This window comes from Ammospiza nelsoni, chromosome 1 (genome assembly GCF_027579445.1).
Source record: "Ammospiza nelsoni isolate bAmmNel1 chromosome 1, bAmmNel1.pri, whole genome shotgun sequence".
Taxonomy (NCBI): Eukaryota; Metazoa; Chordata; class Aves; order Passeriformes; family Passerellidae; genus Ammospiza; species Ammospiza nelsoni.
Window position 1 is genome coordinate 62697093 of NC_080633.1, and position 15684 is coordinate 62712776.

The window sequence follows — 15684 nt, forward strand, 5'->3', positions numbered from 1 at the left end:
AGCTTTGAAATACTTATGTTTCCTCTCCTGGAAGTACATCACAGCTTAGATTGTATTGCATGAACAGTATAAACAACTCTAAATCACAGTCTGCTTCTACACTGGAAATGTATTAGTAACAGCAAAAGGACTAACGTTGCATTGAAGAAAGTGACAACCCTGCATAGTGTGCAATTTTTCATTTTGCTCCAGTTCAAAATGCATCATATAAATTACATTCATAAATGTTGGGAAAAAAAGAAAACATGAAACAACAACAAACCTTCCTCCAGGGTTATTTTCATTTGCAAAGATTTCAAGCAGCAGAAAATTATTCTTATCTCTGAACAAGTTTTTGTATTTCTTAAATAACCTCCTTCTGTACTTAACACCAACACAGTTGCATTTGGTTAACAGAAACCCTGTAGCATCCAAAGGCAGTCATGCCTTTTACTCTTCAGTTTAATCCACTGAGCTTTAAACAACTTGCAATGTCTACAATCACAGTCCTCTTAAACAAACATTTCCACAAATTCTACGGGTTTTGATGCTCCTTCTAGCATGAAAGTGAGATCCCTCACGCAGTGTTTATTCATGAATTGGTGAAAACTGTAGCAAGGACAGAACTGGAAGCCACATGGTACTACTTCAGTGCTAAAAGCCCTTGCATCTCTGTCGCAACTCATAGCTATCAGAAAGAAAAGGCTGAACACACACTGGAGCGTGCCTTAAAGTGAATGCAGCAACAGATATATCAGAGAATCTGTGTTAATGCTACATGCTCATTGTATATAGTAACAAAGATGATTATTTATAGTGGTCAGGCTTATTCCATAGCATGAGACAAGCCATGGACACCTCAACAGCATAGCCACATCCTTCCTCCCAGACATCATTCTGGCTGTTTTGCTAAGCAAGTCACCAAATTCCTCTCCATAATACTTCAACCAGCAGGAGAACTCCTTAAGGACAAGCCAAAGTCCCCAAACACATGAGTAACTTATACCAGCACTTAGGAAAGGATTAAGCAAGGGAAAAGACAGCTAGGCTAGAAACACTCAAGAGCTTCTGAATCTTCAGAGGGCATCAGGAAAACTGGGTTATGTATCTGAGATGTAACAGTCAAGAAAAGAGTATCAGAGCACATAGAAATTGAAGGAGCATGAAACTGAAGAGCAAAATAACTTTATTTTAAAGGAAGCAAGCTCCTCTAGCACACGCTCTTGGGCTTATTTCTCTTCATCAATCTTACCAGATTTACTGTGGTTTACACAAGTTAAGGTTAGTAACTTACTTCCTGAATGTTTATTCTTGCTATTACCAACAGCTAAGTTTTAAGAAAACTACTTTTACTTATTTTGACTAAAATCAATGATAGCAGAAAATGTTACCTGATAACCTTCTGCAAATGAGAAAAAAACCAAACAAACAAACAAACAAACATACCACAAACACAATAAGCAGAAGCACATAAATGAACCACAAAAAACCTAACCAATACAAATAAATAGTGACATCTCTCTGGAAGAAATTTAATGATATTTTACTTACTTTTTGTTATTTATACTTATTTATAATATGTTACATATGCTACATATTTATAATATGTTCTTAATTTGTTATTTATATATGTGTTTTTAAAACACATATATACATATACATTTAACTCATCCAAGTTGGTCCCACTGACAGATGATCAAAACAAAGATACCATACTGAAACATTAGCAGCAAAAAAAATGTGACTGACTTTTAAATAAACAGACAAATTTTAAGTTATATTTCATTTTAAGGCAAAATAAAGTCAACTTCAAAAAATAGAACTTTCCAAAAGCCGCTAATTTCCTGCAATGCCCAGCAACTACTCTATTAAAGCACAAGAGGTAGATCCATCACTAATCAAAACATAAGCCTTAATTTTATTTTTTTTTAACTCCACCCACTTAATTATAGTGGGAATTCTTTATTGTTATTGCCTAACTCTACTTTAATCTTAAAATTAACCAAGTGAGAATAAAATCTGCCCAGGAAACTCTCTCAATTCCCATCCATAAGCTCCAATGCCCTCCATACCACTACTCTGGCTCAGCAAGTTCAACTTTATTGATACTGAAGAACAGGAGACTACTCCTAAGAGCAACAAGAAAAAAAACAAACACAAAGATTATACTGTCAGTCATCTTTTATCAGCTGTATACACATCTGCAAAGTTCAGAGTGTCTGGGAGTGGTTTTGCTCCTTTTTTAGAAGAAAATCAGATCAGAAAAAAGTTGTACCTACAGGACTTGTTGGGTTCTGGCACATTCTCTGGCCCATGTTACTAGTGAGTGATGAGCTTTTTACAGTCATTCTTTGACCACCAGCGGGAACACACTACCACTGGTTTGAATCAATGCATTTAAAAGCCATACATTCAAGCAATGTAGGAACTGTTGCAGTGGGCACAGAATAAATAAATACTTTTCTCAATAACAGGCATAATACAATGTAACACTTTCAGACTGGTTTTTTTTTAGAAGAATTTTACAGGGCTGGATATTAATTTTTCTGCTCCAAGCATGTTTGCTTTGACAACACACAAGCACACTACATGCTTGTTAGTCAATTGAGAAAAACAAAGCTTTCCATAGTTACCAACAAGCTGCTGTGACAGGATATAATGGCAGTTCATTTTCCTTCACCCAAACTTCATGCATTGCATTTTTGCTGTAACAAATTAAGAACTATTTGGGAGAAGTTGTGTTCTTTAGAGAGACAATGTGCTTCCCTTGTGTTTAATGAGAAATTAAAAATGCTTATGAAAAATCAGAAACAACTACAGAAGATGTCATTCTCCATGGCTGGGAACTGCCAGGATCTGAGACTAGAGCATGAATGCTACAGGAAAAGAACAAGTATAGGGAGATGTAAGGATAAAAAAGAATAAATCCAGGCCACAAGTAACATCAGGCTCATGAACAGAGCAGCAACAGAAACATGTTGTTCAAAGAAATATTTTTGGTCATTTGCTTTCAGTTAGGCCCTCTTTCTTAACCAACTCTATTCTCCTGGCTGGGACACACACCGTACCACATAATTTCTGGCACAGGATTAGTAAAATAGGAGGATGGCCACAACTGAGCTGGAAAGTATCTTGTCATCAGTTCTGTTGGCCAACACACACTAACTGCTGGAAGTATTCTGGGAATAGTTTGCCATTTTTTTTGCCTTTTTTTTTTTTTTTTTTTGGCAACAGAGGAGAAAAGCCCTAAGCCATTCTGGTCACCAAGCGCAACACCAGCAGCCAAGAAAGTAAAGCACTCTCAGGGGTGGAGGAAATTTCTGCTGTGCCACCTACACCTACAGCAGGCAAGTGGTTTCTGTTCCAGGTTACAGCCCTGAGAGCCTGTTAGTAACTCCAGCATTGCAAGCAGGTAGCTTATATCCAGCTTGTCTCTCTTCTCTTTCCATCCCCAAGAACCATGTGTTTCTAACCAAAATGGATTTCAACAGCCAGTCCATACCCAGAGCACCATACTAAATAAATGGCTGCACAAATAGCCAAAATTGTTTACTAAAGGTAAAATGTACACGACACACACCACAATATTTCTTTATACTGGGCAGTAACAGCTGTATGGGTACAGGTTTTCTAGTTATTCTCACCATAACTACACTTCTCCAGAAACTGGAGGCAAAATTCAATACCATGTCATTTTGTTTGACATCAATGGAATGGTACTGAGTAATAACATATTCTTCACAAGGCTTCTATTATAAGCTAATGAGCTAATCTTTCAAGAAAATGCACAGTGAAATAGCTGGTTTTAAGTATGTACCAGATACCCTTTACAAAGAATCCCAGAACTGGTTGGAAGTGGTTTCTGGACCATCCCCTTGTCCAAGCCCCTGCCAAGGCAGGGTAATCCAGAGCAGGTGACACAGGGACACATCCAGGTGGGTTTGGAATGTCTCCAGAGAGGGAGAGTCCATGACCCCCTTGGGCAGCCTGTTCCAGTGCTCTGCCACCCTCAACATGAAGAACTTCTTTCTCACGTTAAGGTGCTTCTTGGCATTTAATTTATGGCCATTGCTGCACGCAACTGAAAAGCAGGTCCCAGTTAGGCCATATTTAGGTAGATGAAAAATGAAACAACCTAACATTTTATATATTAAAAAGCAAAAAAACAAAACCAAAAGCACAGTCAACTCTTCAGAAGACTACAACAATTGTCTTGAAAAGTGATATAAAAGTCCCTATCTAAATGGGTCAAAAGTTCTCCTAAATAAGTGTAGTGACAATCACTTGCAAGTTATTGCTATTTTTCAAAAATACACTGTACCTTACAAATCCATTCTAGAGAATTCACCATTGTAACACAAACTTTTAGTACATTTATTGCTTTAAAACACAAAATTACTTCTAGATTGAAAACACAGAGCTTTAAGACATGCAATACTCACTGATAGTTAAAAATAAAAATCTTTGTAAGGAAACAACTTACTTGATTGAGTTTCTGAAGTGGTCCTCAGCAGGATTTTTTACTGTACAACTGTTCAGCAACCATAAATCTGCTTCATCAGAGTTATCTACAAAACAGGAAAAAACAAACTTGCGTTAAGAATTATTTAACCTGTCAACTCCTAACTTATATAATATTTTTAAAAACCCCAAACTGAGCCATCAATAATAAGTTGGCTATTTGCAAGATTACTTTATATTCAATTACATTCTTGGAAGAGGTTTTTTGTTTTTCTTTGTTTTGTGTTTGAGAATAAAAAGAGACACATGAGCATTTCCATTGTAATTCCATTTCCATTTTTTGCCAATGGGGAGTGAGGTGTTATCTCATTTACCACCTGAGATGCCACTAGATTGCACATCATGGAAAAGAAAGTTTAAAAAAATGGTCACAACTCCCAGAAAAGTCTTGCCTAGACAAAGGCAAAATTAGGTGGTCAACAAAAGCAGGTTTCACTAAGAAAACAAAATCCCTGCTTCAGCTCCATTGTGAATTAATACTACAAAAGAACAAATCATAATTCATAACATGTAAAGCTCTACCAAAGAGAAAAGTCAATGTAGCGGGTTTGGAAAGAAACAGACATATTTCTAGTTTTGGTTATATCTTAGTTATAGTACAATTATAGCTCAGCAATTTTCAGACAAAAGATATTCAAGCAACCAATATCTGTTTCCATTCAGATAAGAATACTTTTTTTTTCAGGATCCAAACCTTTCTGTATGTTCAGAGCCTCTTGGTATCTAAATTCATTAACTGAACTGAATCCCAGAATTATCTGCAGAAGCACATATATAAACTGTAATCCTGTAAAACATGGCCTATACTACACAATTACTAGCATAGTCATTATCCTTGTGAAGTTAGAGCTTCTTTTTTTGAACAAAAGAATAAAGATAATCTATCTCAAATATTTTAGTGCTTTAGCATTCATCAGAATAGCTTGTATCAGTTTGGATAAGAAAATTCGTGTCACTCGCTACTATTCAGTACAGGGAGCAGTGAAGTATTGACTGATGTATCTTTAAATAACATAAGCCAGTGAGCAATGAATACAGATAAAACATAATTTTTAGGATGCCTTACTTGAACTGATGTCCTGCTAAAGCAGGAGGAAGCCTGCCATGACTTAGGCATATTTACACATGCACCCATCATGCATGTATCCATACAGGCATGAATATCCTTTTTCTCCATGCACACACACTTATGACAAAATGCTAAAATTGAAAAAGCTTTCTGTCTCATGACATTTTCTTCAAAGAAATCATCATTTACAATTAATTATCAGTCACTTAACCTAGGAAGCAGGTAAATTGAAAATAATACATAAAAGGCAACTAATGCTAAATAAGAGAAAACATTCAGGGGGAGTTCTAATCATTGTTGACCAATATTACACTATTAATTTGGCTAAAACACAACTTCCTTTCACAACAGGGAAAGACCACAAAACAGTCACCTAAGCAACATTCAGACCATTCAGACCTGAACAACATTCAGAGCTTTAGCTACTTTAAACAAAACAAATATCTGACCGTGTCAGGTTGGGAAAGGGCACTCAGTTTTTCAGCCTACATAGAAGTCAAAATAAAAATGGAACAAAACGAAGAACCTCTCCTGCATGAAAACTACATTTTTAGACTAATGAGCAGACCCATATACTATTACAAATATAATCAGAGGTTAAAATAATTGATCAGGAATTATGTACAGACCAGGAAAGAAACAGTTTCAATGTCAGAAAAAGAGTGATTTCTTGGCCTAGTCAGATGTACCAAGTATGAAAACAAACACACTTTAAAAGTAGTTTTCCAATCACACAGCCAAACCCTTGTATTTCTTATTCTTTTCAGCAGCATAAAATGTTTATAAATTCAGCCCCACACCCATAACACACCCACCTGAGAATTAGGGGTGGGACACACACACACTAAATAGCAAGAGGCCAACATTTAAGTGAGACATTACATTTAACAGACAACAGCTGCAGTAGCACTCATCCACCACTGTAAAGCACAACCATTTTTGAGAGATGTCTTTATTCAGAGGAGAGATGCCTTGAGACAGAGAACACCAGTTCTGGGCTTGGTCTCAGTTCCTCCTTGTGCCATGGTTTGCAGGTGTGCAGGAAGAGACAATGCCATGGCAATGCTTCTCCCCTAAAGCCAAAATCAAACCCTCTCTTCAAAACAGCCTTGGAAAAAGTAACACATTTAAGTTTAGAAAGCCCTTACATAGTAAGCCAACAGGACTCATTTCATACAGCAGTTGGTTTCCAGGCTATTAATACATTGACTCCTTCACTAAGGGACAACTGCAACACTTTATATATATATAGATATCACATATATTAGAAAATCTCCCAAATACACATAAATTCATTCCTTAACAGGTTTTATCCTCTGCAGAACAGAAGATAAAAAGCAAAGGCTTTTACAGAATAAAATCTCCTGAGCAGTTTTGGGAAAAGGAGTCTCATTCATGTACACATCTAAAACTCATTTATGGAACATAAAAGTGCAGCTGAGGTTTGTCCTCCTCTTACAGCAACAGTAGTGTTTTATTATATTCAGTTGTTCTATTTCTGCCTTTATTTTTAAATCTTTTTTTTTTTCTAATTAATTCTCATGATCTCTCAAATGAATATATGTACATACAAGTTTTGATTATGCATATATATAAACATATAGACACACACTCATGAGTTATATTCATTTATTAAGTGTCCATATCACAATTCTTCAAAATGACAGCTGTATTTTCTTAGTACTTTACTGCCCTTTTCATACTTAACATAATTGCATGCACTGGTGTAAACTCACCACAGTCTACCGCATTTTTTCAATAAAATTTCAGTTAAAAAGAAAAAAAATTGCCAATGGGGCCTTTTTGTATCAGGTTGCAGGGAGATGTGAACATTTGCAACATTGTGGGAATAACTTGTCAGCGGTCACATTTTGCTTTGCAAGGCCTTGATGGATGTGTGGAAACAAACATGGACCAAAAGAGCAGATTGGGCTTGGCATGTATAAACAACATCTTCTGGCTTCATAATTACTAAATATTAAGCAATACAGGGGTAATAATCCTTTATTCAGGGCATGGAAACTGGAGCAACTGGCTACCTATATATATATATATATATATATATATATATGCATATGCATGTGTATATGTGTGTATATATATGTGTATATACACCTGTAAGTGTTCTGACATGAGTAGGTGCTACTGTTCAGCACTGTGCTCAAATAAAGAGTCAAACAGCTCTGACAGTCAAATAAGCTCAGGCTTCTCAAGACATGCCTAGAGGGGCAGGGGCAGACAGCCCTGAGGATTCCCTGTTTATCCTCTAGGCAGACAAATAAAAGAGTTTAGGTCTGGATGGGAAGCCCCACATGAATGTGGTGCTGCACCCACTGAGGCATCCATGCACCCTTCCTTGGAAGCTCTCCACCTGCCACCTTCTCCAACTCCATAGGTAAGGTTTTTGGGAAACCTCCAGCATTTCAGTGAAGAACAGAGGCCTGTGTTTGGGAGCTCACATAGATCTGAGTGAACAGGACAATCTAAACTTGACAGAAGGTTTTCCAGCAAGTCAAAAGGCAAAACTGAAGCAAGAACCATAAGTACAGTGAACATCAGTTACAGCAGTGAATATGATATAGGTGCATATATCCTGCAACAATCTTCTCTATTTTTGCCATATATTTAGCCTAATGATACTTTTTTCATTATGGTATTTTGCTGCCAACATTTCTTTTTATGAGCTACTTAAACAGTTTCCTCTTTGATAAGACATTTTTAGAAAGAAAAAAGGAAGATATGTCAAATCAGCTTTGTATTAAATGCTCAAAAACACAACTCAAAACCATGGACTTCTTGCATTGTGACATCTTTTCCATAAAAAAAGGCTACACTGGAAGTAAACCACAAAGTCTATCATACTCTCTGAAAAACAACATAGAGTACAAAGGAACCTAAAGGTCATGGAAACTTCTGAGCACTTAAGTTAATTGGGAAACTCTGGAAAACATGAATTGGCTGCATTATGCAATACTAAGATGATAAAATGGTGAGAGTCTGTAACATCAGTATACCTACAGAGGAAAATAATATTTACAATTCTTTTCTAACTAGCAGTGTCAATTTTCTTATCATTTCAGAAATCATAAATCAGCAGAATTTCTTAAGACTGTAGTAATACTATCAGCTGAAAATAAACAACTGACTTGGGTTTTTTGCCTGGTCTCTTAACTTTAAGTCTTTCTTCTTTCAATTTTTTCCAAAACTTTGTTTTCTTCCAAGCCCCCCCCCCCAAACACATCTCCTTGAAAATCAAAACACTCACAAAGCAAAAAATTAGAAGAAACATAGCTAGTGAAGCCCTAAAAGAAAAGCCTTTCTTTACTTTCTTCAGCACATCTCTCTGTGCACTGAAACCACTACCAGATTTGCTCAGCATAGTTTGCTAAAAAAACATGACTCATAACTATTATGACATACTTTTAAATACTGTATATCAATCTGAGAAGTCCAATCTGAAAGCAGATCTTTCTCTGTAATCACTGAAGGCTCTTCCAGGGTGTTTCCCTCCAGCTGTCCTTATCCTGTTCCTAACCACTCTGAGAGTCTTCCTTCTCACCTTTTCTGATTTTGTTACTTCTAACTCTCTTACACAACAAATATACCTCCAGTTTCTCTGTTTCCAGGTGCTGTATTCTAGCGTCTCTTCCCATTTATGGACCTCTCCATTAAAGCTTTGTCCTGTGTGTTCTTCCTCCCAAAACAGCTCTGCTCCCTCCCTTGATACCCTGGTTGCCACTTCATGCTCTGGAATAGCATAAAACGTAGTAGATCCAGTAACATCCAAGGTATCTGGAATGTGTGCCTGCAACTGTACCCCATGGGAATCATCTGCCCCCAAAAGACACAAATATCTAAGCATGAGGACACCTCACAGCCAGTTACAGAAGTCATGGAGCATCCTGACTGGAACAAAGTTGCCAAACTAATTCTTTTCTTTCGACATCCCTGTGTCACAGAAACCCACTGTCACTCAAATTAGGTTCCTGAAATTAGGCGCTGGTTAATTTAATGATTTCTTGGACCACTGGGCATTGAGAGACCTCAACAAGTATTGGGAAAGAATCTCCTCATAAATACGACTTCAGAAATGCTGTGAATCATCAGTGCAGGAGGAAGGTACATCTTCCTCTGGGGACAGGGAGTTTAGTTATTTGTTTGCAGAAAATAGGCTTTGCTTGGAAGAAGAAAAAAGCTCAATAAAGTTGAGAGTGACAAGAAAAAGTTTGGTGTTTTATTTGTGTGCCTTTCCTCGGCACACAAAATCCTTGGCTACCATTTGCTAGTTCCCAATATTGTATCAGATATAGTTAGCTATCAACTTTGATGAAACTTGTCCTACAGATTCCAAGCAAACAAGCTCTTTCCGTGTGTCTGCACCCCTGACAGCAACTACAAATCAAAACCACAAGTTATCATGAGTTTCCAGATGGTACTTGTTTGGAATCTCAGGGACACATTATCAGTTCCCACCTCTGAAGACGTACCCTGCATTTGCCAATGATACAAAACACTCAAAGGCATGCTGAAAATACCAACTTTGCAGATTGCAAATGTCTTTCAAAACAATTCCACTCATGCCTCATCAACACTATCAGGATGTAAAATGTAAAAGGATCGGCTTGGTTGCAACATGACTTCTGTTTTCTCATTAAACTTCTGAGATACTCTGGACATAACAAATTACTTCATTCACAATTAATGAAACACAATTATTTGGTTCACCCTGCATACATGTTATTTAAAGTTCCAAAAGGAAGGCCAGGCTGCTTATCAAATCAGTAATGCAGACAAGCCTTCATGAAAAAAATAATTCTCCCATCATGCCTCTTGCCATGATTTAAACTACAAATATGCAAATTTGCCAGTTTTATTCTCCATTAACATCTTCATTACTGAGCTAATAGCATAAGTAGCCTTTCTTGGGTTTTCTGGTATTTTTTCTGGTATGTTTCTGAGTATTTTTTGGAAATTTTCTTGAGCAGGGAGATATCTTAACGGCAGCTACTGCTGGACTATAAACAGATTTTATAAAGCTTCCAGATCAGGATGCTGTGCCTGTTATCAAAGGATATTTCTCACTGTCCAGTACCAAAACAGAGGCGCACAGGGACTTCTCCACTGAACACATCAAATAAGTAGGAACTGAGCACATTTAAACATGCAAGATGTAGCAGATTACAATCGAGTAATACACTACTGGATTCAAAATATGAATGTTAAATCATTGCCTTTCCTCATTTCAGTACAACAAACAAATAATTCAATTTTATGTACTCATGCCTACTTTTAGGACTGAAAGTTTTCTAAAAAAATACTGGTTTATTTCCAGTCACCTTTGAAAACCCATTTTGAAAAAAGAAGCACATACACCTCTCTTTTCAGCTGTTTATGGGGTATCATGCAGTTACTGGGACAAACTACTAAGCTATCAGTTGATGTCCATTCAATCTGTTCATGACCTAGAACTTTGCCTTACCACTCTTTCCCAAAACCAAATTCTTTCAAAATATATTTAGTTTGCTAAAGTTTACCAAGGCCAGCAGAACAGTTTATGGCTTCTGCCACTATCACTAAAACTAAAGGATGACTGAGATCACTGAGATGAAACTGGAACTTGAAAAATTACAATAGGTGAACATGTGAGCTAACATTAATATATTTATAAATAGTGCAGACAAACGAATCTGTATTTCAGAGCATGACCATTAAAGAATACTTCAGGCCTGGCATGAGGGTACTGAACACTAGACAACACAGAAGAAAAACTACATGAAAGAATAAATTTAGCTTCAAAATATTGACAATGACAAATTTTACTTCCCATTCCACTCTACAATCATCAGTAGCATTTACAAGAGTAATCCCAATTTATATTGGGATTTTGAATTGAGTAATCTGTTCTCTAAGTACTTTTCATCTCTGCTCCAGACACAGCACAGGCTGCAGTCTGGGTCTGAGGTGATCCTTGTGAGCTGCCTTTTTCTCCCACTTTTTACACTTGTGACTTGTGTCTACACTTCAGACTTGTGTCACACCAGCAGGATATTCCAGCTACACTGCTTGCTGCAGCCCAGGGTCTGCAATGCAGCACCCAGACACACAGAGCTGTGTAAGGAGGCTTCAGCCCGTCCACCCTCAGCAACATCTCAGCTCCACAAAGTAAAGAACAGGAGAGTTAAACCTACTAGAAAGGTTTACCTTTTAACAATGTAGAAAAATCCAATTAGGTTATAACTTGTGTTTTCATTCCTTCTGCGATGTCCTGAGGATTTTTCTGCCTTTGCACACAGCACAGACAACATGAATTGACAAATTACTTTGGTATTTTTGTTCATTTTACTTTAATTCACTAGATTTTCCATGCATTAAGGCACCTAAGGGTAACTTGAAGTTGCAAAATGATTTATGTTTAAAAATGCTAAACCTAGAAATGTTTTTGAAAAACAGCAGGTTTTCTTTTGGAACTTCAACACTCTACAGTTGCAGTACTTGTAAGACATTTCAATAATTCCCCCACATGAATGAGAACTTTCCCAAGCCCATAGCCATTGAACTCATGCTTCTTCCAATCAAGAAAGGGACTGATCATTTCCACATCTTACCTGCTTGCTGTCTTTGTTGATCATGGAAAAAAATTGTATACTTCAGTCCAGCTCTGGGTACAGTTTAGCTTCCTGTGCCATAATCTGCTGCATTTTAGTCTACATTCCACACTTGTCTTGTCAAACAGCTCCCAGAAAGACACTTTAAAGGAAAGGCACCCCTCTTACAAGTAAATGACCATGGCCATGTTTCAAAGGAAGCTTATTCCAACATGACATGACCTTAATGAACTGCTCTTTTCTCATGGCTCTTTTTTGATATAAAATAGTGAAAGCTCACTCTGCACATGGTATTATGTACCAAAGGTGGAAAATATAGGCTGCATTTTTAGCTCATTCCTTCAAAATAAAGATTTCACTACTCTGAGAAAAGTGGATCACGCAACTGTTTCTAGAACAAAACAAGACCTTAAAACACGAGAAGATAAATCTCACAGCTAGCTAAGAGGTGTGTTGGCAGGAAGCCTAAACCTTGCCAAGGGCTGTTCAGCACAATAACACCTGATGTTAAGGAACCCAAATTATCCTGAGCAGCAGCAGATGCAGGCGCCATAGCATGGTGCTCTAAGGGGGGCATTTCACCCTGCTCTTGAGCGCAGACAAATTTTTGAGGCATTCCAAGGGTCAGCTGCTCCCTTCACTTCACTGAAGACTTAATGATCAGTGTGAATAATTTCAATATGCAAAGTAGTGATGAGTGATTTATCAGTCTTTTGGGAAAAGTCCCATTACATTAGGAACAAGGTCAAGTAGCCTGTTTCAGCCAGGCTATGCTACAACAACACACAAATAACTCCAACTCATTCTGATGATTAATGCGGATAGAATTTGTTTTGTTGACAGAATTTGGAAAAATCCCAGAAACTCCTCCTCCTTTGAGTCTTAAGCCTGCTTGATATTCCAGAAATAGCAGGCACAGTACGACTCAGTGCTTTTCTGTCCCTACATACAGCTTCATACGCAAAACACGAGTTATTCAAATGAGCAAACACAGACTGATTGCTTCTGTCTTAGTCACTCAAAATCCAAAGCCAACCATGAACAAAACATCTTGCACAACACCATGCAACTGAAGTTTCAAAGCATGCTGCAAATATTAACTGATTTACCTTCAGCAGCCACATATTAAATATGCACCCTTCCCTACACCAATTCCTTTTCATCTTATAAATGTAGACAAGTAGTTTCAGAATTTCCATAACTCGATCAAGCCACACAGGATGCCTATGCAAACAAGCCAAGATCCTAGCCAAGTTGTCCCTGCCTTCAGGCCTGTCCCTGAACACAAAGCCATTGCCTAGATTCATATGCACTATTTCAGTCTACATCCTTTAGAGGCCAGGTAGGTGATATAAATTTTTGACAAGTTTAAAGGCAATCACAAAACACAACTTTTCAGTAATTTGGGTAGCACAGCAAATGAAAAGAAAAGACTGAACAGTAGAACAAATTAACTCCTTTCTATGGGACAAGGTTAAAAAAAAATTAAAAATCCTTCCTCCCCCCCCTCAAAAAACTAACCCAAATACATATAATAGCTCTAACTCCCCATGTGTGCTCAAACACAGCTCTTGCAGATGTGCTACCAGCTGTCTCAGAACATCTACTGAAGTCTAACTACGGCCTTAGAATGATGACAGCTCATGGGTGAGCTCCAAGAGAATCTCCAGATTTCACAGGACTCACTGAAAAACAACTGCATTCACATTTTGATACAACACTTCAGAAATCTCCACTTGCTTTATCTGTAGTCTCGGAATTAGCCTGACCTGGTAAAATTGATTAAAGAGGATTCAGTTGTTCTGCAGATCGGAGTTTCTAAAAAATGGCTGAATAGTAAGTCAAACTGCTGATGTTGAGATGGGCAAGACACAAACTGCAAGTCAGAAAAGTCATCTAAACTATTGATTTGAAAATATCACATACTGTGAAGTAAAAAACACATGCTTCAGGTAAAAAGCTACTGCAGTCAAGCGTAAGCAGGTATTCCATATGATGATAGCAAAGGCATTGGTAAATGAAAAATCTATGTTTTCCACTATACATCATATGAATTTGCTGTAAACAGCAATAAGTAGTTCAGAATCAAGAAGGATTGACTGGAACCTGCCCCAGGAATGTAATTTTAATCTCTTTGAGGTGCTACATTATGACAAATCTCACGTATATAAATGCTTCTATCTACAGAGCTAATAGAATGTAAATGGCTCTTCCTCACCATGTCTATGGGATAGAACAAAGAAAATATGAATTGATGCTTATTCAGTCCCATCATACACACAAGTTCAACCTGTTGGGCTAAGGAACAGAAAAGAGAAACCAAGGGCACTCATAAAATGCAGTTGCATCACTTGAATTACCTACCCAGAGGAGCCTCTTGCACTTCTAGGCGCTGTAAACCACAACTAAATCCAGCAACATGAAACTCAAAGCAGAGAAGTAGAAGATTCTCAAGCATAACACAATCCCCAAGCAAATGGGAAAAAATATCTTTGCTTTATTTCCAGTATAATATAAAATGGATCTTGGGTAATTAACATTATTTCATTTATTATTTAAGGCATCAAGTGAGCATCTTTACTCCACAGATTTCTTACTTTTTCAGTACATCTAATTCTGTACAAGTTGGCCCATGGCAGTGAACTTCCACATTTCCACAACTTTCTAATCTCCATTCATTTTCACAACAGCCAGGATTAGAACTTTGCTATAGTCTGCAAAAGAAACCTAAATTTTATTCCTGTATCTGTTTCACAATCTTTTTCCTCCAAGTTCCATCTGCATTAAGTTGTACCTAGAAGCCATTTATTGATTTCAAATGCCTTGCTTCCACTTATTTCTCCTGATACCTAATTCCACAGGGAATATGGATTTAGGTTTTAGCTATCACTTTTAAAAGAGTTAAAATTATAAGCTATTTGAGCCAGATATGTCTGAACACTTATTAAATTGTAGCTTCCGGCTACTTATTGACTTTTTCAGAACTACCTTCACACCTCATCTATTTTCTACTTTATCAGTTTTCTGAAAAGAAGGAGATATGGGCTTAAGGTATCATACCCAGCAGCCAGATAAGCCTCTGCTGTGTTAATTCCCAACCATCATCCCCAGTTCAGACTAACAGCAAAATTTAGTGCTTGTGAAAACTCCAGACTAAGCACAGCAGAAATTAAAGCTCACTCTTTACACACACAACCAGTAAATGCAGCACAGCAATCAGCAGCACAAGCTTCTTCACAAAATCCCACCAACAAGTTAGGAAAAAGCTTCATCTGGAAACATTTAGGACAAAGTAGCAGATCTACTTCTATGCCCAGCAGAGTAAGGAAGCCTGTTCATGGCAGAGGAGTAAAGATGAGCTGGGAAAGAAAAGCAAAGACAGCATAGTCAGGTGTGCAAAGGTTGTATCCCAGCCCCTGCTGCCCTTTCTCCATGCCCTGACTCATGCAGAGCAGACACACCAGCCCATGCAGCTGCTACAGAGCTATGCCTAGAGAGGCTGAATAGTTC

The 15684-nt window shown here is 37.5% G+C and overlaps 1 protein-coding gene across 1 annotated transcript in view; it reads right to left on the reverse strand.

The window, feature by feature from the left end:
• The window catches only part of CDKAL1 (CDK5 regulatory subunit associated protein 1 like 1), a 382964-nt gene that overhangs the window by 311364 nt on the left and 55916 nt on the right, over nt 1-15684 (reverse strand). The window contains exon 5 of the mRNA XM_059475653.1: nt 4463-4547. Within this exon, the coding sequence (XP_059331636.1) occupies nt 4463-4547 (85 nt within the window). The remainder of the gene's footprint in view (nt 1-4462; nt 4548-15684) is intronic.